This window comes from Tyto alba, unplaced genomic scaffold, assembly GCF_018691265.1.
Source record: "Tyto alba isolate M040663 unplaced genomic scaffold, T.alba_DEE_v4.0 Super-Scaffold_49, whole genome shotgun sequence".
In the NCBI taxonomy this organism is placed as follows: domain Eukaryota; kingdom Metazoa; phylum Chordata; class Aves; order Strigiformes; family Tytonidae; genus Tyto; species Tyto alba.
The window spans coordinates 2,819,348-2,842,589 of NW_024881325.1; the positions used below are offsets into that span (position 1 = coordinate 2,819,348).

Consider the following 23,242-nt stretch of genomic DNA (forward strand, 5'->3'; position numbering starts at 1 on the left):
TACAGCAACTCTTACACGTAATACAACTTCCAAGACTCAAGTGTATTTTTAACATTGCTAATATGCTGCATAAAATGAAAGCATTGCATAAACTGCAACTGGACCTCAGTCTGTTACAGTGCTATGTGCCCTTGTGTGTGAGCATGAATGTGGCAGTGTGAGAGAATAGAAATGGCTTAGGTCATCCAAAACCCCTCTGCCACTGGGCTGCACAGGGTGAGGGTGCAGTGGCTTCAACTCTGGTTTGGGTGTCTCTTCCTGAACCTTTAAAGAAAACAAAGTAAAATTTACAAAAGTGTGAAGTGCACCCTCTTTCCCGCCCCCCTTCTTTTTTTTTTTTTTAAAAAAACATATAAATAAGGACTTAGGGCAGAGATGAAGCTCTCTGTGCTGCAATCTTGTCTGCAGTCCTTACTGTGCAGGTGATTTTTCTGTGGCATTCACTTGCCATAACACCTTCTCTTTGTAACCTAACAGAGTCGCACAACTGGAGTGCATGGACACAAAAAGGGTGGGTTTTGTCCTGGAAGCCCAACTCTCCCTCTTAGTGTCAGCTGTCCTTTTTTGGAGTTGCCATCTATTGGTGCACTAACAGAAGATGCGGCAGGGCTGGGGCAGATGGGCAGTTGGGTGGCGGGTGGTGCGGGGTTTGATGCTCTGGGCTGCAGGGTTGGCGCTGGTTTGGGCATGCATGGCTGCACCCATGAGGAGCCATGTCTTGTCACTTGTTGTAATCTCTTCTCGCCCATCCATCTGACTTAGTGATGAAGAAGTTATTTTTCCACAGACTGTTTTCTATTTTCAGGGAAAAAATGTTGTTGAAAAGTGGAAATATTTTCACCAAGAAGTGTGGTTTGGAAATGCTTAGTGTTCCCATCTGCCCACGAGCGTGGGCTCTGTGTTGGAAATGAATTTCCTACAGGACCACTGTGCAGCCAAGTGCAGAGCATGAGGCAGCAGCCCCCACGGAGCCCCCCTCACCTCTGCAGGTGGCTCAGGCTTGGCCCCGAGCTTGCCCGCAGGAAGAGCGGCAGCAGTCCTACCTGTCCTTGGGACCATGGTTGAATAATATTGTAAGAGCGTCCACCAAACTATTTCATCTGTCTACGGGAGTGGTCAACACTTCTCAGCCAAAACAAATGCAGGTCTAGTAAGGCACTGCTATGGAGTGTGTGTAATGAACCCTATCAGGGATCAAAGAACACAGAAGGAAATGACATTTGGTGATTTTTCTCCCGTGAGCTCTTGGTCAGTAATGGAACATGTATTCTTTCTTTCTCCCCCTCTTTTCCCCTCCTGTTAGATGGTTTCTTGAAGTTGTTTTCCCATGAGCAGGCATTTCGTGGTAGCAAGCACTATATTTTGTGTTTAATTTTTCTAGTTGCTTTTTATAAAGCAAGCCATGCTGGTGATGAGAACTTTCCAGTTCCCAACATGTAATATTATCTCCTAAATTAACTGTAACAAGTATAAAGGAATAGTCTTCTGCTGAGGAGGTTTGTATCATTTGTGTAAGTGCCAATATTTTTTAACACTGAAGTTAATGCTACATTTCACTTAAACTTCTTAACCTTGATATCTAATGGCTACTTAGCTCTTCAAGACACTATATAGAGTTCTTCCACTGTTGTTTGAAATATAGAATAACTGCTGTAAATACATGACATAAGAAATGTGCTGGAAACATAGGCTGTTTCTTCTGAATTGTGCAGAGTGGATACCCAGATGTTTTGAATTGTAGTCATTTCTAAAAATGTCTCACTTAAGTGTAACAATTTTGCAAAGCAAAATCATTTGACTTGATACAACATATCAAATGCAGACAGATGAAAGGACTCTATTAACTTTTTCATCAAATCTGGACTACTGAAGGAGCTGTCATCTAACATTGCTGATAACATGCAGGATGAGAGGCTTCTCACTTCAAATGGGATGACTGCAGAGTTCCTCCTATCAACCGGAATCCAATTCCCTGACAGAACAAAATTGTGGAAGACTAGTCCAGCAGAGGCTGGCTTCCAAAGGTTTAGCTTTGTTGCCAAATCTTGACAGGAGAGCGCTACACCTTCAGCAGTGCTATTCTGCAGCAATGGCATTTTCCCTAAAATCCTTGTAGAGAAAGAGGTTCCCCCCTCCCACTGTAAGCAGAACTGATTCAGGACGGATTTATCTAAAAACTGGCTGAGGGTTCTTGGAAATACGTTGTTCTGCAGTGTGGGTTGCTGGGTATTGGTCAAGGACTGCTAAGATGTGGAGCTACCTATGGCCCATTGCACTCACACTTCTCCTACAACTCAACTTCGGGGTGGGTTTTGTCTTGTTTCCTCTTGATGGTAACACCAAACCATGCCAGAGACTGGCCTGGAATTATGAATAAAATGCACAAAATGTTCCTTATATCAATCTAAATGGATTTAAAGGGACCAGGAGCACTGCTGACGAGCCAGTGGAGAGAGCAGGTGCTGGTCCAAGTCATCAGCACAGAGTCATTGTGGAGAAAGCAGAGCCCTGTAGTGTGATACACCATCTTCATCATGTGTATTGGCATGTATATCAGTAGTGTGAAATCACAATCCTCAAGCATTTGTAATGTACCTCGTGTCTCTTTTAAGGCATCTCTTTATAATTTTCTTACCTGATATCTGTGTAACTGTTCCCAAAGCAGAGAGCTCCTGCTGCAGACCTGTTGGCTGGTAAGGGGGAGACCACGTGCTCTGTGTGATGGAACCCATCCACTGCGTGAGCAGTCACAGGAGAATCTTCCTATAGACACAGCACAACACTTGCCAGCTGCTGCCATGGAGCAGACTGATTGCACTCCAGCATCAGTTTAGTTGGCTTATGTTAGTGTTTCTTTGGTGTTTGTACCCCAGTAGCATGGCAAATGTCCCATCATGAAGTAAACTGGGCAGACTCCAAAACCCACTGCTTCTGCCCAGTCTGATGTCACCCCAGTCTGTTCTATAGAGTAAGTATGTAGCATATTGCAAATCCACTAGTTTAAGTTGCATTTCACTGTAACCTGAAAATTTACATCTTGAGTAGAAATCCACAAGGAAAAAATGTAAAAACTAGTGCAGCATTCTTACATGTCCATTTCTTTTACTGCATCTTAGTGCCAGTGTTTTACATGACCTCATTATCAGAGTCAGGTTATGTCTCTCAACCCCTTTTCGTTATGGTTTTAAACCAGATGAACCTTCAAATTCAGCCATAGGGCACTCTAGGTATATGTACTCTAGGTGACTTTGAGGAGTGGAATTTCTTAATCTGTTTTATGGAAAAAATTTCTTAATGCTACATATGTCAAGCCTACTAAAAGTACCCTTGCTAAATACTATGAACTTTAAGGGACCGTGACAAGGAATGTGTTTTGGTTTGTTGTTACTCATCAGTGAAACTTCATACTTACAATTTGGTGTAAGAGAATTATTGAGGCTTGTGTATGCCATGTACCAAGCTTGTGTACACTCTGTGTACTTTATTTTGTTTGTTGTGAACATGGGCACGTTCATGCTAGCCCAGCTAGTGGTAGTGAAGGCCCTGTTACAACAGAATAATGACTTATTAAATCAACTTGCATTAAGTGGCCAAGAATGATTTTTCAGGGTTTTTTTGTTCAGAGATGTCAAAGGTGGAGTTGTCTTTAAACCTGTTATGTTTTTTATTGTATTTAAAGCTCTAATTTGCTTCTGCTGTTCCTCCCTGAAAGACATTACCAGGTGATCGATTATGTCAAGATACTGCAGGTATCAGTTGCCTCTTTTTTTTTTTTTTTTTTTTTTGCATATAACCAAATGGAATGTGGAAAGAAAAAAAAGAAGCTGAACTATTGTTATTTTGAAGATCTTCTCAATTAAGAAAACAGAGCTAAAACCAATTCATTCCATACAAAAAATTCTGGGTGTATGTTTTATACAGGTTCCACAAAGGAATTGATTGAGAGCTGCTGTGGAGCTGGACAACAATGGGCTATAGACAATGGGGAGTGTACAGAAATCCCTGTAAGTGGAATGGATGGTGATATCTGCAGGTACGTAACGCAAAACTGAGCATTTTAGATTAAGACAGAGAGCAGCCCTTTAGAAGAGATCAAATGATTGCACAATTTGTGGGATGTCCAGGAGACAGGGAACTGTTTCATTCATTGTATAAATTGTTGGTAGGCTGGCAGTATGTCGTGGTAAATTAGAAGGAAGGATTTTCCCCCTTCCTTTCCCCAAAATCTAATCTAAACAAAAGCCTTTTAAGGTTTCTTTTCCTCTCTCATGTGAGCAGAACACAAATTTTTGTTTCCCAGTTTTAAGCACATCTGTGAATTTGCTGATAAATAGAAGGGCAAAGTTTGTTTTTCATTTGGCAAGTGTTAAATGCAATGATTATTCATATCATTAAATGGTGTGTTTATTGTCCAGTATGAATGGCTGCTGGTTCTGATGTCTGCGTTCAGCTGAAGGGGAGACCATATGCTTTGATAACGCTGCTGGTATCGGTAGCATCTGGTCTGAGTGAGGGTGCCAGATTCAAACTGCACAGCCAGGGAAGAAGAATGGGTGCAGAGTAATGTGGACGACTTATTACGCTAGCTTCAATTCATCCCATCTCTCTTTCCTCCCCCCTAGTCTGAAACAGGCCTTAGGGAGGGATGAAGGAAAGGTTATCTGAGACTCACGTGGTGCAGCAAAAGCCAGATAGATTTCTCTTAAGAGTGATCCCGAAATTTTCAGCATTAAAAAAGTTTGGCATAATTGGTTTTATCAAAGTTAGTATCATTGCGCCTTTCTGAAGTTACTGGGAAATGAAAATCCCGCCCACTGGGATCTGGCATGACATAACTGACACATACCAACTGTCTATGAAGTAAAGACAGATTAAAAAATTCCAGCCTTGGCCTAAGTAGGTGCAAATCCAATACCTTAATGAGTTTCACCTGTACATCTGAGGCTGGTTTTAGATGAAAAAGCCAGATCCTAAATGTTTCAGTCCCTGTAAATCTACTGGGATTTAAAGGAATAAGAGATCAGGAGTTCAGTTGTTTTACTTTCAGAATTTCACTTGTGTCCCTGTTTTAAAGATTTAATGCCACCTGTAAATATTCTCTGTACTTAATGTAAAAAAGCATTCAAATCTGTGGCCTCAGAACCTTGAAAGCATAGACAAAAACTTACTGCTCCCATTGAGAGATGTGCCAGTGTGCAGAGCTGATGACCATCCACATATCCAAACATCAAGTGCACCATTTCATGCACCAGAATGCCTGCAAGTAATGCAAGCTCCCAGGAGTCTGCACCTACTTCGATTTAGTATCTAAAGATTTTAAAACATAGAAGGTAGATACTAATTGTAAAAATTAGTTACTGTTCTGACAAGGTAGTTTTCTATAAATACTTGGGTTTTACAAGTGACCTTCACTGCACTGAAGGATTGATTTTGTCAGCTGAGGCAAATGAGAGAAGCCTCTCCTGTGTCTGCTGAGGTTGTTTATATAGGGATTACAGATTGAGGTTGTATCCAGATGCCATTTTTGGCGGTTTTAAGTGACAAAAACTTAAATGATAAAGGTACTTGTTGATGTATCTTGATGTCTCTGGACATTCATGTACCAACTTGGCCTAACTCAGAGTAGTGACCAATAACACTAACTGCAGGATGAGAACTGGGACTACCTAGAAGGACTCGTGTATTAACTAGGTGAATGATCTTAAAATAAAGCAAGTTACAGGAAATCCTTAGATTGATAGTCAGGTGTAAATTTTGTCCCAGTACCACTGTCTGTATCGGAAATGGGATGTTAAGCTAGATGAAATTTCATCTGACCCAGTATAGTGTGTTTTGTCTCATAATTGCTCTGTGTTTTATCATAGCAGAGCAATGTTTATCTGGGTGACATTTACATCAGCTGTAGAAGTATGAATCCTGCTTTTTGCTGACACTGTGTCCCAGTTAGAGACTCACATCAGTTTAATACATTGATCAGTCATTTCACTCATCTTAACTCATTGACTCTTTCCCTAAAGCAGAAATGTTCTGAATCTTCTTTGAACCAACAGCTCATGTATCTGGTCTGAAAAGAGTAGGTTTATGAAGAAGAAACAAGAGAATGTGGTTAACACTGTTCCAAATTCATTTTCTGGTAGTAGAGTAGCTGAAACTAAGCTGTGCTGATAGTTAAAGAAATACTAAAATAAAAAATTACCAGTGATATTTCAGTGCTCCAGACAATTCTGTTTCTACTGTGTATTTCATGCATGAAAGGAACTTCTTGTGGCTAAATGTCACATTTCAGAAGAACATGAATCTATAGAGATTTCGGGGTTTTAATATAGTAAACACTTTGCACAAATAAAAATGCTTCTAGTAGCATTTTTTCATTTCTACAAACGATAATGAATTGCAGTTAGGGTTTTTTTTAATGTATTTCTTTAATTGAAGTTTGGATGTCTTATGTAAGCAATAATAGTTAAATTACTGGTACTTGAATATATTTGGGTTATAACCATTGCTCAAGAAATTTTATTTCTCCAGTTGACAATTATGACTGGATTAGAAAACTGACTTCTTTGAAAACAAAGCATATGGAGGTGGTAGTCCCCTTCCTGTAATCAACTTCAAACCACTGCTTCCTGGTTACACCTCTCTTATGCTATCCAGCATAAAAATATTAACGTAAAGCTGACACAACAGTCCATTGGTATCAGGAGAGTGGCCAAGTGGCTGTCAGTGGCTGGTTTCTACTAGAATAAGAGATATCCCTTTCCTTTTTTTTTTTTTTTTTTTTTTTTTTTTTTTTAATTGAAGCATTTGGATGAAAGCTTTGAATTGGAAATATATTCTTCTCAGAAGAGGTTTTCTTTCCTAGGACAACTGTATTTTATTACAGTAATAATGGTATCTGACTGACAAAAGAAGTTGTTTACTTGCAAATATTTCTGTTGCAGGAGAGCTGCATTGGTATGAGGTGCTGGCTGTTAAAACACATCACCCTCCCATTCCTCATTACGAGGGTACCCCATAAGACAGTGTGCCCTGTGACAATGCATCAGCCAAAGATAGTTAGACTTCAAGGTTATTCTTGGGAAATTAAAAACTTTGCTTAATTCCTTCAAGCCATCAAATCTGTCCAGAACAGAAATACACCCTTACTCATAACATATTATTTCATCTCAATTTTAGCATGTTCATCTGTGTCACATATGCCCAGTCTGCAGGTCATGTACTCCACATAACCCCCTCAGGAGAATTTTTGGGGGTGGCCTGCAGCTCTCAGTCTTCACCCTTCCCTATCACAGGGGCCCTTCCCTACCCTGGGACCGGACACACACCCCTCCTGAGGTGCTGCTAGTCTCCGTGCTGCGTGGGTTGAGAGACAAGGTCGTGGAGTAAAGCCAAAGGGACTATGTGATTTTGTCTGCCCTTTTGTATACGTATGAAAGAAGCACATACTTCTTGGAAGGAGCTGGGGGGAAATACAGTATAGATTTTAAAATAGTAGGGAAGAGTATTTTATTATTTTAATGAACATCTATTAAATTTCATTTAGGAACTTGCCATTTAGATTTTTAATGTGTCATTTCAACCTTCAGTAAATCTTGTTAAAATGTTTGATTTGACGACCCATATATAGGAAATATACATTCCTGAAGTACTTCATACACAGTGATCAAGTCATCCATAGCCTACTTTTTGATACGAAGTTATATATAAACTGAAGTTAGAGGAAGGATTTAATTCTGGGTTACAATCTGCAGGGATTGTAAAGGAGAGTTTATAGGGGTTTTGTGATGTGACACTTTCCTTAAGTCCTGTCCAGAGCTTCAGTCCTCTGGTTGGTGAAGAAGTAAGTGTGTACAGGTGTGTTTCCCCTTCCCTACTTTCCAGGGAAGGTTTCTGTCTGTTTTCTATTTCTGAAACCTTCTGAAGACTTCTGAGAAGCAAAACATGGGGAAGAGTGACTCTTGCACAAATATAGATGAGTCATAAGGTATATAGGTGACTAGACTTTGAGAGATGGTGATCTAAACACAAGACTTCGTGAGCATTTGTCAGTACATCCTTTTATTAAGAATGAGAAAAAATTATATCCTGCAAAGGTCAGTGGTGCCTTCTGTATTATACCAGTATTGACACACACGTCCACGAGAGACCAAATTTGTGGAATGTACTGTGAATCCAATAGGTTTGGGGTTTTTTTCCATGTCAGTGAACGCTTGGCCTCCATGATCCTTTGCAGAATTGCTCAGAAGCAGTGCTGCATCTCCACCGTAAAGGAGAACAGCTGCCTGGCTGGCATGATTGCTGCAAAGGAAGGAGACGTGTGCGGTCCAGAGGAAAGTGATCCCTGTGGAGGGTCATCGTATAAGGTAAGTTGCTCTGATGCTTCTATTGGTTTTGTTCCAAATACAGGATGTCCTAATTTCCTGCATTTAGCAGTAATTTCTTCATACATTATTATGGAGCACAGAACATTATAAAGTTGCAAGAATGTGTCAGGGAAATTACGCTATTTGCATTTAGGTTTCAATTGCCTGGTGATGCAGCCCCTTTTAAAACTTCACAGTAATGCTGATTTGAATTATTTCCATCTCCATTTTCAAGATTTAACTTGCTGTATTACTTTTGCTTCCTCACTTTGGAAGTAGCTGAAAAGGCCATTTTAGTTTTTATACCTATGGTGCAGAAGAATTTAGAAAATGATAGGGCAAAACTTAATAGAAAATATAATGTGAAACCCATTACTGAACAGTTTGCTTGGCTACAGCGTTGAATTGCAACCTCATTTCTCAGTTAAAAAAAAATGATGGACTAGAGGAACAAGTATTTTAGATGATGATGGAAGCTTTTGTTCATAAATAAAGGCAGACTATTAACAAATGGCTCAAATCACAAATCATGAGCCACGGCCTCAGCCTATATAAATGAGATTTGCTTCATGAAAATCAGTGGAGCCAAACCAATTTAAACCAGTTTGAAGATTCAGCATCTTACTTGCTCACTTGTCTTGTTTTTACTAGAAGGGTGCATTTCAGAACTCATTTCACTCTGATAATAATTTACATAGCTATATCTGAGCTTAAGTGCAGCTTCTGTTGTCTCAGCTGGAAACTGATTAGTTCTGTCTGTTCTTATACATTGGTGATTCTTGCGGATAATTGGTCACTGGAAAAGCAAAATACATGGATACCTACTGCATAGTTTAAAGTTTAATTAGCTATGCCAATTTGTCATTTTCAGTACTATTATTTACTTGGGTCTGGAGTCTACCATTAGAATCAAAAGATTATTTGTGCATTTGGAAGAAGATATTAATATTTGTGAAGTGTGACAAAATTATTATTCTTAGGTTTGCACCGTGGGTCATTTGCATGCCAGACAGCGTACAAGCTGTAGAGTAAGTGTTATCACACATGCCATTCCTCAGAAGGAAGTGGAGAGGGAAAACTTCATCATTCCAGTCTGAATTGAAACAAGTTACAAAATATTTTCATGGAATAGCTCCTTGTGCCAGTTCCAATGTAATGTTTTCCTTCAAGAGAAACCATCTGAAATGGTAAAATTGTTAAAGAGGCAGCTTTGCCCTCCTCTTTAGCTCCTTTAGCTCTTCATTCATTGCAGCTACTGCTTGAAAAAAAAAAAAAAAAAAGAAATTAATAAATAATGAGACCTTAGGAAAGGCTTTCTAATTTTATGAAAATTAAACATTCTTTCAGACAGAGGTGACCTCGCAGAAAAAGTTGACAGGGTACAGCACTGCCCTGATCCACTCCTCTATTAGTGACTGCAGTGTCTGAGTGTCATAAATCAAAGAAGTTTGTCTGGAATGTGGAAAGATAAGCTAATTGTCCCAAAGACTTTGCAAGACATTTACACTGTCCTGCTAAAAGCCAGGGGTTTTTCTTCCAGGTAACAAATGTGTGTAGGTCTTCTTCGGGCATTTTAGTTGTGGGGTCTTTACTTTTGCTTCAAGATGAATGCAGCAGAGCCAGTTCTTTAGATCCAGGTATTCAGCTTATGTTCAATACAACTTAATTATAGTCTGCTTTTAGTTATTATTTACTCTAATACAAAAAGCACATGCTTAGGGACTTTTTCCTAGTGGATGGAGATGCCACCATCATAAATCCAGTTATACTGGATTCCAGCAAAGGTATTTTTGAGAGGAACATAGAAAGTTGTGAATCAAGCAGTGGTTCTCAAGGTATGTTTCTCAATTGCAATGTAAAAATAGCCATATTTGTTATTAAATCATTTGTAGAATTCTGGTGAAGTTCAAAAGGTAACTAATAGAAGATCAAGACATTCAAATTTTTGCATTTTAGAAGGAACTTTTTGACAAACAAGTTTCTCCACTGGAAAATGAGACAGTTGTATTCATCGGGAAAATATGTGAACCCAAAACTGTGTGACTGATTTAATACTCTCTGTGATGCCTGCACATGGGATAAATTGTGAATCAAAACTATGACTGAAAAAACCCATATTCTTCAAGGCAAATATTCCAATATTTTACAATACTTAAGCATTGTATTATGTATTATCCTTAATTTATATTTATTTTATGTATTATGTAATATATATTATATATATATTACATATATATGTATTATCCTTAATTTATATTTATTATCCTTAAATAATACATGTATTATCCTTAACTTCTTTCATTTTGCATATTGAAGCTGAAAAAAAATGTACCCAAACTAAAAATATTTATAGAAAGTAAAATTTTCAGTTAATAAAATTTTGAGTTTGGGGATTCTGGATTTGGGGAGGATGAAAATAGGGTTTTTTTCTTTTCTAGCGTGACCACAATCCATTGTAGTTAGATCTTTTTTTTTAAAAAAAAAACATTTCTTTTTAGAAGATGATTTAGCCTATTTAGTGTCAAAAATAATTCAGCATCTTAAGGACCTGTACTGTAAATTTTTCACAAACATGTATTTGGGCACGTAAAGGCAACTCTATATGACTGCATATTTGCAAATGTGAATAATGTCTACTATTTATGATGTTTGGGGATTTTTCAGATTAGGCAGCAGGGACATAAAACATGAGCTGTTTATGTTATAGGTACTGGTTTGAACATGCAAGGGATCCATACCACGTGTGAAATGCTCAAGAAATCATAAAGCTACAGTGTTTGAATCTTGAAAAAAAGTGACTCAGCAGAAGAATTTCTGCAGATTGAGCTGTCAGTGGGCAAGTTTCCCTGTCTCCCTAATGGAGACAGACTCCAGTTTATTGTGAATGCCAATCTAGGCTTGCTAATTATGAAACATGATTTCTTTCCATTTCCATACTGTGTCCAACCCTTAAAACACTGCTGCTCTTATTTGCTCTCCTCAGGTCAGAGATCTCTCTCCTGGGAAGTGGGAGCTTAGTTCAGTTTTCTTCTATTTCATCCTTGGACTTTCTGTTGACTTAACTAACTGGTGCCAGTTTGAATTATGACCTTCATTTTATGTGTCTGATGCCTTTTCTTAGACTGAGTATTTTAATAGACTGGAATTGCTTCTCTTGGTTCAGAGAGGCTGTTTCAATGTAGCTGCCAACTATAAATGAATGCTGCTGGGCTGGATGTCTTGACTATCAAAGGAGTTGCAGAGGGAAGGGGACTGCGTTTTGTAATTATTCTGTCAGTGAAAGCACCTAAATACGTATATATTAGGGCAGGGCACTTATGTTTTAATGCAGACAGGCATCTTCAGTTCATATATGGCCCCTGTACATCTCTCTAGCAGAGACTTACAACTCCTCATCTTCCTTGCTCGATGAGGTATCCACTATGAATATTCAGTATGGACTTTTTGAATTTGATATAATTTATCTGATGTATTTTTGTGTCTGGACTGTGCAGTAGATTTGTATGTGACTGCGTAAAGCACAAAACAGTTTTTGTCTGCCACCTGCAGCAGAGGAAACTGCAAGAGAGACTACATATCAGGGATGCCCCATTGCATCAACATGTCAGTGAAGCTGGCCTTTCTCTAGCCACTCTCTCGGTGGGATGCTGTTCAGGACAGTCCAGTGATAAAAGGTCATAGTAGGTTTGCAGGGCAGTGCTGCATAGAGGAAAGAGTCTTTACTGACATACTGACAGAGCTCAGACGCTGCTGCTGATCCTCATGTCCCTGCAAGATATTTACAGTTCCTTTCACATTGCATCAAAGAACTAACGATTTTTTGAGATCTAATGCTAAGAGGTATAGACCCGTATTATTTTGTTTATAATATGCTATATATAAAGCAATGGCAGTGGGCAAGAGCCAGAAAGAGGTGATCTGCATGCACTGCCTTGCATGCGAAGTTGCTAAAATCATTGTCACAGCGAGATTTTGTGTTTAGCTTGGTTCCAGTTCACCCATTTGTGCAGGATGACAAAACCAAGCACAAGTAAAGCTTTGATGTTTGCAACTGTCTAAACCCTAAGTGCTTTTCCAGATGCTCCACTGTTAAAGATAGTGCAGAGCAGTTCCAGGTGTGTATGTGGGCTCAAGAAGACTGCATTAAACCCTTGTTACTGATAGTCTCCTCCTTTTGTAGCAATGCTGCGATTGCTGTAATCTGGGCCTGCGATTAAGGAGTGAGGGCAAAACCTGTGAGTCCAACATCAATCTGGGCTACCCCTGCAGTCATGTGATGCTGTCCTGCTGTGAAGGGGGAGATCACTTTATCCATCCAGAAATAAAAAGGCATCCTGAACCTTTGCCAACAGTGACACCTGAGAAGGGTAAGTGTCCATTTATGATTTGAAGACATTACAGATAAAGTCTCTGTCTCACACATTTGTACAGGGAGGTGCTGGAAGGAGTGATGCTACAGGACCAAAGTTGTCTTCCCTCTCAGATCAAGTATAGACTTCCTTGTTCTTTAAACAGTTTTGAAAAAAATAAAAAATATGTAGGTGTTTCTGATCCTTAAAACATACCTTCTTTGGTAGTTTGGTTTTTTGTTTGTTTTTTCCCCAAGTCACGTAGTACACCTGCCACAAGCCCATGGTAAGAAGCAAAGTTGAAGCTGGTCATTGTCTTTTAGCAGAAGCAACCTTGAAAGATTCTGCGTAAAGCAAATTATGAGGTCTTTCCAGACAAAGTGGTTCCATGGATTGTGATACAGATGCAACATCCTGGGAATAGATTTCCTATTGTACTGCTGAGCATCACAGCAGCTTTCTCACAGCACACTCTGGAGAAGCCCCAGAGCACTGCAAATTTGTTTTCATTCTTTCAACATACGAACATAGTGATGCTGGAGAGCTAAGTCAAATCCCTGCAGCCAAAGAGGCATGACAGAGGGAGCGTGACAAATCTGGAGTTTGGACAGCTATGCTTCCTCCCTCAGCCCAGGGACATGCTCCTTCCGGCATCTTGCTGTAGCCACCTCTCATGCATGAGTTGCATGGTAACCTCCTGCATATGCTAGGTTTCAATTTTTGTCGATTCTCTTCTCATGAACTAAATGTGTATTTTCTCTCACCAACAAATGCAAGGGTTTATTTTGACCTAGCTGAGACCTCAGTGAGCAAAGAAGTTCGCATATATGTGTTTAACAAAAGCTGACTGAGAAACTTTAGTTTTAGTATCAGAAGGTCTTGTCAAATTTGGTCAGTAAATGAAAAGGGTAGTGCTTTTGCCAGTGTTGAAAAAGCAGTAAGTAGGATAGACATGTCACTATTAAGTGGAACCCAGAATGTTTGTAATGCAAACTATAGAAGTAGCCAGTAAATTAATAGTAATGTTGAAAAGAGTCTCCAAGCCAACTGGATAAGTTTTTCTCCTGAAATTAGAAATTCAGTGTGGTTGTTCAGTGGGGCCAATTTCAGGTGGGACTTCAATGTGATACCTTAGTTCACATAACAATAGCAATGGTGTTAGTAGCCTGTGTAAAAGGTGAGCTTGTGACCTCCCAGGGTCACCTTGTTTCTCAGTGGCTCCTGTAAAATGTCTGTCCCTCCAGCCTTACAGAAGGAGGTGGTAAACCTACAGCACAATGGTTTTATCTTCAAGATGGGTTCATTTGCTGTTCATTTGCCTTGAGTAACTGTTTGGGTAAATCTGACTGTATCTGGAGCTTGTGTGACCAAATAATCCATCCTGTACAGTCCTAATGCTAAAACACCTGTTAGAGAACCAACAAGTGTTGTTCTGTTGTAGTTTCAGAGACAGAAGATCACAATGAAGCTTTGTCCATCAGTAATGAAGCTGAATTGTCAAATAACCTGCCTGGAGATGACCTGGATGAATGTCTTATCTATGGTGGGGAACTCTGTCAGCATTTGTGTATAAACACCGTGGGGTCCTACAAGTGTTCGTGTTTTCCAGAATTCATTTTGCAAGATGATGGGACCAGCTGCTCTCCAGGTGAGAAAATGGGCAGGCAACACCGTGAATGATGGTCTCTTTGTGCCACCTGCATTGATTACCAAGCTTTTCTTTAGTTTCTCTGTAGTTTCCATGAGGTTTTTTTATGGGTGTTGATGCATAGACATTTTCCATAGAAATTGGGCAGGTTAATAATGTAAAAAACCCCAGCCGTTTAAGAAACTTAATTATGCCTTATTTTTGTGTATCAGTGGCATGAGATCAGGGTGGTATTTAATATGTTCAAATCAAGACTGTTTTCACTTTTCAGAAGAGGATTTGTAAAGATTGTTAATGAAATGCCATCTCTCCTTAGAGTCATTTTGTATTTCACAGTTAGCATTCCTTTAGATAAACTTTACTCAGTTCAAACAGACAGCATTGCTTCCTGAACTTTGATTTTTCATTAACATCTTTCAGTCGATACAAAATCTAAGTATATCTAGTGTGGTGGAAGTCTTGAAAAGAAACCCTATTGTGTTGTAATTGTTTTGATGTCTGGAGTTCTCCGACAGCAAGATTTCAAATGAGATAACCTGAAAAGTTGAAATCTTATATTAGTTACAAGTGCTTTCAGTTATTTAACAAGCAAAATAAGTGTTGCCATTAAATGACAAAATTCCTTAGACTTCAAATACTTTCTATCCAAGCCAAACAATGAGTGTTCTTTATGTCATTCTTCCCAACATGATATTACAGTGCTTACATCAATAATGTGTTTGACACTGTTTCTGGGGCAGCTGTCTGCTCTGTTGTTTATATTAAAATTCTGGGGAAGGAACCTAATCCAAAAGAGGCAAAGAAAATGGTTCTTATTTTAGCACTGCAGGATTTGGCTTGATCATTCACCTGGAGCGTATGTGTGTTTTTGTTTTGGTTTGTTCTGTTTCTCCCACTGCTAACTCGGTTGAAGCGCAGATTTGGGTTAAGACATCTTGTATCTGGGTAGTCAGTATTCTTGGCAGATCTGCATGACTGCAGTGCTTACGGCTGTGCCAAGAAGTGTAGAGGGATTTACAGAGCACAGCTGAGGTAGAGGATTGCGAGGGCAGGGGACTGCGAGTAAGACGTCTGAGACACTGGAGGAGTGAGGCGAGGAAGGGTTGCTACTGTCACGGGGGAGCCCTGGGTCACGTAAAAGGCTGGGTGAGGGGGGTGGCAGGGCAGGACACCTCACTTGCTGCACTTGCCTAACTGCATGTACTCTACTGGCAACACGGCACAGTGGCCACTGAGTTCTCATTTTTCCTCTGTGGATGTGCACGTCTCTGTCATGTGGTCTGTGCATGGAGACCCACTCCAGACAGTTTTAAATCTCATGCTGTTGGTAATTTTTACTTCTGTGATTATATCTAATGTATTTGTACCTGTCCCAGTACCTTTCCTGCTCTTTGCTGGACTGTGAATGTTTTTGTATTTAATTTTTGTTTTTTAAAAAGTCACGCTTTTTTGTGAGGCTTGAAAGAGGTGATGTTCTTGCAGTGGCTCTGAGGCAAGGAGAAAGCATACATTGATGAAACTTCACAAGCTGCTTCTCACTTATCTGCTCTCTTTCTGGGGAAATCATCCAGGATATTCCACAAGCAGGTGTCTTGTATTCGCCTCTGTGTCATAGTTTATTATATGTCTGTGACTTTTATTTCTTTTTTTTTTTTTTTTTTTTTAAATGAAATTGCTCTTCCTGTACCCCAAACCTGTATTGCAATCACACTTTGTCATTTAATGTTGCCATTGTTTGGTGGCTCACCCTTTGCTCCAGGTGACACTTGAACTCAAATCAATGGGAACAGGACCATCCCTCTTAAGGAAGAATTTAGTCTCATGGATTTTGGCTTCTGTTTCAATGGTATTGATAGACTGGATCACTCTTATTGATGTAACAGAACTTTTTTTTTTTTTTTTAAACTATTCTGATACCTTTAGCATTACTGTTTGTTGAAAATCTTAATGACAGATAGCAGCTGTCATGTTTTCCCATTGGCTGTGTAAAAGTCATTCCAGACTATCCTGTGCTTGTAAAGGTGAGCGTCTGCTTTTCATTTGTGTTGAAATAGGATGTACAGAGTAAGTTTAAAGACTTCTTATGGGTTCAGCTTTTTTTTTTTTTCCACCATACACCAAATGAAAGATAGCCACTGTCTTTACAATATAGCAGCATTTTAAAAAATAAAATTAACACTTTCTGTTTGATTCATTAGGTGTTGCAATATTTTACTCTACCGAAGTTATTTTCAGCCAAGCTCCCTGATTTGTATCCATGATGTCTGTGAGCGTGCAGCACTGTGTTTGTGTGCGCTGTTGGACAGTTGTGCACAGCAAACAGATGGCAGCATCCAAATCTGACTGTTCACCTCCAGGCGTAGTTGTCCAGGTCACCAGAATGTTTTCTCCTCCAAACCATGATGGAGTGGGATGAATGGGACTGGGACCCTTGCTATGGGATGCCTGGTGGAGATGACGTTGTCCCTGATCTTTCTCTGCCTCCCTTGCCTTGCAGATCCTGACAGAGGACAGGTGACAAGGCTGGAAGCAGAAGCCACCATCCCTCCGGCAGCCTCTCCTTCTCAGCCTCTTCTCATCATGTCCTTACAAGAAGAACAGGATAAGTGTAAAGGTATGTTGAAGGTGTACACTGCAGATGCAGACGAGTGAGGAATGTTTAGAGAGCTGGAATAAAATTCCACACAGCCCTTCACCAATCTGATTTCAGCACACATCCTTAATTTATTACCTCTGGCATAAGACTGAGGAATTGTGAAGGGAAACCTGAAGAAGTAATTTGAAGCTATACTCTGATTTCAGGGTTATTACACACCTGCTATTTAGTTTAAGGTAAGGAGTGCAGCTGTGCAGCATAATGTGCACAGTACAGGTAGGAGTGGCCCAGGTGTGTTCCTGTGTAATAGGAGGGTTGTAAGTAGTGATTAGGGCTGCCTGGACAGATTGTTTACAAACTGCATTCCCCATTGCCTAAACTGGGATTATATTTGGATGACCTGGAGGTTTATAACTTCAACTGCTCTGTGTTGTGAATGCTAATGTATTTTGCAATTTTGCTTTGTATAGATAATGGCCCCTGCAAACACATCTGCAATATGGTGGAAGGAAATGTTGTATGCTCTTGTTTGTCTGGATATACTATCATGGCTGATGGGATTTCTTGTGAAGGTAAGTGGTTCAGGCTCACCACAGAGACATGGTTAAAACACTTTTATATAGATCTCATTGATCTTGTACCCCTAGGTGTTTCTCTAAGGGTTCATTATTTTCAGTATTGTGAATTGCAAGTGGCAGTACAGAGACTGTTTGGCGGAAGGAATCACAGATAACTCCAGAAGCACGTCTATCCAGCGGGCCTATTATCTGGGGACTTCAGGTGAAGGCAAGCCTGGATTTGTGCTCTTTTCCTCTGACATTTCAAGCTTTTTTTCAGCCCTCTTGATTTCTCTTTCCAATATTGTTCCTCCCCAGGGTCTGTGTACGCAGCTATGGACACGCAGCTTTTCTTCCTGAGGATGGGAGCCGCTAGCAGGACACGGGCATGTTTGCTGTCCTGAGGAACCCCCTCAGAGCTACAGCTCTGCCCTGTCACCTGTTTTGTTTGGGGTTTTTTTCCTGCTTGCCTTGAAAACCTGAATTCAGTGAGGCTTCACTGATACAAAGAATGTGCCATTGTGAGCTGGTCCAGCTCCATGTGTTCCACTTGACCCTGAAGTTCAGGCCTGCACAATGATGAACAGTGAATTCCAAAGCTGCATGATGATTGTTCATGCTATATAAATTTTAAATGGACATATTTGTGTAGTGGCAAAGGATATGTTTGCCCAGGAAGGACTTGGGGGGCCAGAAGCAATGCCCTCTGACATATCTTAATTATAAATCTGTAAGTATGGGAGCAATAACAGCCAGTAGTGAAATGCAAGTGGAAGCTTCCAGTGCTCAGAATTGCTCACAAGTGATCCACATTCCTCATAATCTCAGATTTTATTGAATAACAAATCATTTTAGGAAATTCCAGATAGTCTGTGAAGAAAATGGGAATTTCATATCACCAGATAAAATATACACAGTGCATTGCTTACGCAAGTGTGGTGGAAGCTAATTTGATTAATTAATGTCAGAATTAAAAGGGATTTTTTCAAATCAAGGCAGTCATTTTCCTATAGGAGGTGAAAGAATTCAGAAATGTCAGTGAAAGTAGTGAGTTTAAGTTGTATCAAGGGACATTTGTAATCTGTATTAAAGTAAGTAATTGATGGTAAGGGTGGTGGTGCACTGGAACAGGTTTCCTGCAAAGAGTGTGCATTGTGTCTGTGTGACTGCCTGTTTCTAAGAATGGCCCTTTCTGGAATGACAAAAGTGTAGGGGTGAAAGGAAGGACTAGATGATCTCTGAGGGTTTATTCCAGCCCTATTTTCAGTGTAACACTGTATATATTATAGCATGGTGCTGATATGGTAGCTCCAACACACTTCACTTAGGCATCTCCAGTGTGAAAGAAGTGTTTTTCATTTCAGAAATTGTTCTAATACAATTCTGGTTTTCCCTTTTGGTTGCAACATTCTGATATAGATTTGGATGAGTGCCTCACAGGTGCTCACGCTTGTTCCAGAGGACAATTATGTGTGAACACATTGGGATCATTCTACTGTGTCAACCACAGAGTGATCTGTGCAGAGGGCTTTATACTCAACAGGCATAGAAAATGTGTTGGTAAGATGATAGGTATAAGCCATTCACCACAGCATCATTATTCTTCATGCTCTGCAATGCATTTAAACCATTTGTGCTAAAAGGCTCTCTGGACATCTTTGCATATGACATTTCAATATGAGTTAGTAAAAACACATGTGCACCATTTGCTCAGCCGCTTAACATCATGAGTTGTATGCTATTTGGCTTTTTCCCTAGCAATACGTTCTCAGGACACATATAACTTTGTGCAAAAGTCATAAAAGTTCATATGTATGTTGAGCACAGCAGGACCAATGACTATTACACTGGACTAAGAAAACATAGCAGTTGGTCTCTCTGGACTGTGTCAATACTGCCAAATCCATAGATATCAGGAAACAACAAAACTTAATCAGTACAGCTCGAGAAATCTGCATAAATCCAGGTAGTGGTAAAGATTCATTCCAAAGTGATGGAATTTTAAAATTCGGATTAGTCCTTTGTTGATTCTGGCACAAATTTCTTTGTGTAAAAGATACATCATAATTCTGCTGTATCATCCCAGCTATTAAAGTTCATATAAGAAACAAATCTATTTTTACAAGTATATTTATGAGGATTTAATTTGATTCAAAAAGCCAAGGCCTGAGCTTATGAAATAGTTTCTATTTGGAGTACTTTTCTAGAGGCTGATTTAGGAAGCACCTGAGCTGCAGCAGTGTTGTATGGCAACACCTGGAAAAACAGAGCACCTGGAGACCTCTAGTCATTAAAGAAAGCAGCAGTACCTGTGACTCTAATGTCATGTGTGAATACTTTTGCCTTCTTCCACCCCTGTCCTTCTCCCTATGTTTATAATGTTGTTTTTCTGACCATCACAGCTTTGGTTTTGTTCCTGTCTTTTCAAGCTCTGTAATCTCACATTATCAGTGAACATCATATGGCATGAGGGCATGAGCAGAAAGGTTTATACAGTGCATAGTTGAGAGCAGAAATGTGATTTACTATCTCCTGGGTTTTCCTGAAATTGTCAAAATTGGATTTTTAAAAAATTATTATTTATTTTGAAATCAGATATACTGGTAAGCATGGAAAACTAATGAAATTATTTAGTTTAAACTAAATGGCTGAGAGAACACCACTGGAAGGGAGGATGCCTTTACAGAGAAAATATCAGATTGAAGGAAGATGGTATTTGTAGTTGGCCACAGTCTGCAGGGTGTGTTTCATGGCTTCCACAGAGCCTGCTGCATGTACCACATTTCTGAATATAAGGTCTGGTAAGTGAGCAGCTGAAGAAACTGCCTCACCTTGCCTTCTGCTTCTGAAAATCTTGCCATTTATTCCCCTGATGTTTTTCCTGGACAATGCAGTAGGGATATGCCTGTCCTTTTTTACATCTCCCAGCAGCATTTTGAAGCTAAATTAATGCATGTTTGTCAGCAACTTTGGCAAAAGGTATTATGGAAGATGCCAAGTGCTTCCTTTTACTCACTTTCTTCCTCTCCTGTCCTCTACCCCATGACATTAAAGTAGAGTTTTATTGTGACTGATATGAGATAAACCTCAGGCATCACTAATAAAATGAAGGATACAACTCTATTTGTAAAGCTAAAATATCCTCTTCTCCCTCACTAAATAGCAAACCGCTGTATCTCTCTAATGCAAGTCAGGTTTTTAGAGGCATCCTTGTAAATAATCTAGAAAACTTGGAAGCTTCCCTTTCTTTTTGGATAGATATACCCTGCGTGCTACTTACTTTTACACAGTTCTGCTCTGTGTATTGTGCCTGGAAAACATTTGCTGTATTTAACATTTTTCCTACTTCTCTAGTCAAAGAATACTGTGGCTTCTGTTTTGTTGAGCTGCCTCATTGCAGCCTGATTCACCTAAGGTATCCTTTTCCAGTTTAACTGCTTTTGTGCTCTGTCTTGAGCTATCTGAAAGGCCATGAGGAAAGCTTTGGTAATTTGTTTCCAAATTATTGTTGTTTTAATGATGTTGCTTTTTTGCATATTTTAGGGCTGGGAGGAACAGTCTTTGCACAGCAACAAAACAGCGGATAACCTTTTATCTGTTGAATTTCCTTTAGTCAAACTGTAGAGGATGATAATTCCAGGTCCACTCAAGAGCAGAATTCCTGAAAGCCAACCATACACAATGAAGAGTCACCAGCTAGTTAAATAGCTTGCACACACCAGCTTTGTATAACTTTGTGAACAGATACTAAAATGTCTTCAGACCTGAAAGCTCCATGTTCTTTAGAGATGAGAGCCAGGTTGGGTGTTTTTAATGTGGACTGCTTTTCCGGGTGACTTTCAGGCAAAGTCATTACCACCACCCACATGCTCAGTGGTGGGAGACTACTTTGCTACTTTCTTTACTACTCCCATCCAAATTTTCCCTCCTACCAGAGTGAGCAGTAAGTGGTCATTTTATTGCTGAACCACAGGGACTGTGCGTTAGCACAGGATGAGTGATTGCAAAATAACAACGGGTCTGAAAAAAACAGATGTATTCTGTAAAACTAATTGAGCTGAAGTAATTTGAAGAGAACAAAAATAATGAGAGAGTACATATGCAGGACAAAAAAAGTCTGCATTTCACGTTTTCATAAAAGGTGCAAAAAAATTATTTTTTAATGTTGAAGTACATATTAAAAGAATAGCGGTAGGTAAAGGTTGATATTCCTTTGCAAAAAGGTCAGCTTCTTAGATGCAACAGATATGCTCAGGGATCAGGTATATGTTGCTGTTTTCAACAATCCCAGGGAAAAAAAGAGATACTACACAATAACATTTCATTCTGGTTTTTACTGACATAAAGTGAGGAATGTTGTTGCCACGCATATAGATCTGGTAGATTTCTCAAAAATTAACTGTATGACTTGTTTTTAATATATTGCTGAATTATTTTCCCTCTTATTCCTGTTTTTTTATAAATATAATCTTGCCCTACCTCGCAGTCCTAATTATTACGTTGGATGATGACTACAGCTGGTCCGATGTTGGGAGTTAACTTTGTTTCAAACTGAAAACGTAACTCATATTTTTCCTAGTTCTCTGTCAAGCATCTTACTGACTTGCTGAGTTGTTTCCAGTACTGAAGAGAGGTTATGGGGCCACTTGATTTTATAGATAATCAATAGAGAGGGAAAACCAAGAAAGATATTGTCCTGTTTTATAAAAATGTATTCAGTCCTCACTCCCCTCTGCCTTGGTAGAGCAAAATGACAGTAAGTACAGCCTGGGCTGCTCCAGGACAAACTGGGACCGTGTTCCCAAAGGTGCTTTTTCCACCCTCACACTCATGCTAAAGGACTCTGTTTTGTGATAGGTGTTGATAGTGAGAGCAATGACCTGGGCTGAGGGGAACTCATGAGAAAGATGCTGCAAGGCAGCTGAGATCTCATGTTCTGGCATGACCATTTAGGAATTTGTTTGGGAAAAAGAGCATGTCAGTTTAATAAAATGAAAAGGAAACAGATGGGCTGGCAACTGGCCTGATATCAGAGACGGAGATTTATGTCCTAACATTGGATAGGACAGGGCAGAGCCTTGCGTACTGCATGGCTCATAGGTTAAGGCTTGCATCTAAACCCAGGTCACCATCATTAGACTTTAGAGATCACCAGTCTATCACTTGTGCACAGAACTGTCATTGAAAGCAAAAATTTGGCATGTAGTCTTCCAGTTTCCATAATTTTAATTTCCTCCGATGTGTTCTGGCCAGTTCTACTTATTTTCTGAAGTAAAATTGAAAATGGAATCAAAAAACAAAGACAAAACATGGAATTATATCACATCTTGTTTTTTTTTTCTCTGTGAAATCTTAACCTTCTTTTTAATTGCTTACACATGCTAATCAGGTGGAATACTTCCTACATTATTTGGGTAATATTTCAGATAAAAACATGCTTTCCTCCTAGTGGCTTTTCTGACATTGTACTGAACTGACCTAAGTTCATATGATGCAGTATAGTGCTGACAGTTTGTTTATATGAGAAGGCTTTTTGTGGTTTGCAAGAAAAGATAATCTCAGGTCTGTTGTATAGCCACTTAAATCAGCAGAAAGTCTTTCACTGGTTTGAATGCTGTTAAGTGGCTATCCATAGCCATTTTTTGCTAAGATTAAAAAAAAAACAACCCTGCAAATTTATTTAAAAACTAAGTATAGTTAAGTGGGAGGGGTCTACCACAACAGGTCCTATT

The 23,242-nt window shown here is 39.5% G+C and overlaps 1 protein-coding gene across 4 annotated transcripts in view; it reads left to right on the top strand.

Moving 5' to 3' along the window:
• FBLN2 (fibulin 2) overlaps positions 1 to 23,242 on the top strand; it is a 106,632-nt gene that overhangs the window by 66,807 nt on the left and 16,583 nt on the right. For all 4 annotated transcript variants that reach the window (XM_042806984.1, XM_042806985.1, XM_032995816.2 and 1 more), the window contains exons 3-8: positions 3,922 to 4,033; positions 8,231 to 8,360; positions 12,541 to 12,727; positions 14,151 to 14,357; positions 16,855 to 16,971; positions 17,424 to 17,525. In XM_042806984.1, coding sequence (XP_042662918.1) covers positions 3,922 to 4,033; positions 8,231 to 8,360; positions 12,541 to 12,727; positions 14,151 to 14,357; positions 16,855 to 16,971; positions 17,424 to 17,525 — 855 coding nt within the window. The remainder of the gene's footprint in view (positions 1 to 3,921; positions 4,034 to 8,230; positions 8,361 to 12,540; positions 12,728 to 14,150; positions 14,358 to 16,854; positions 16,972 to 17,423; positions 17,526 to 23,242) is intronic.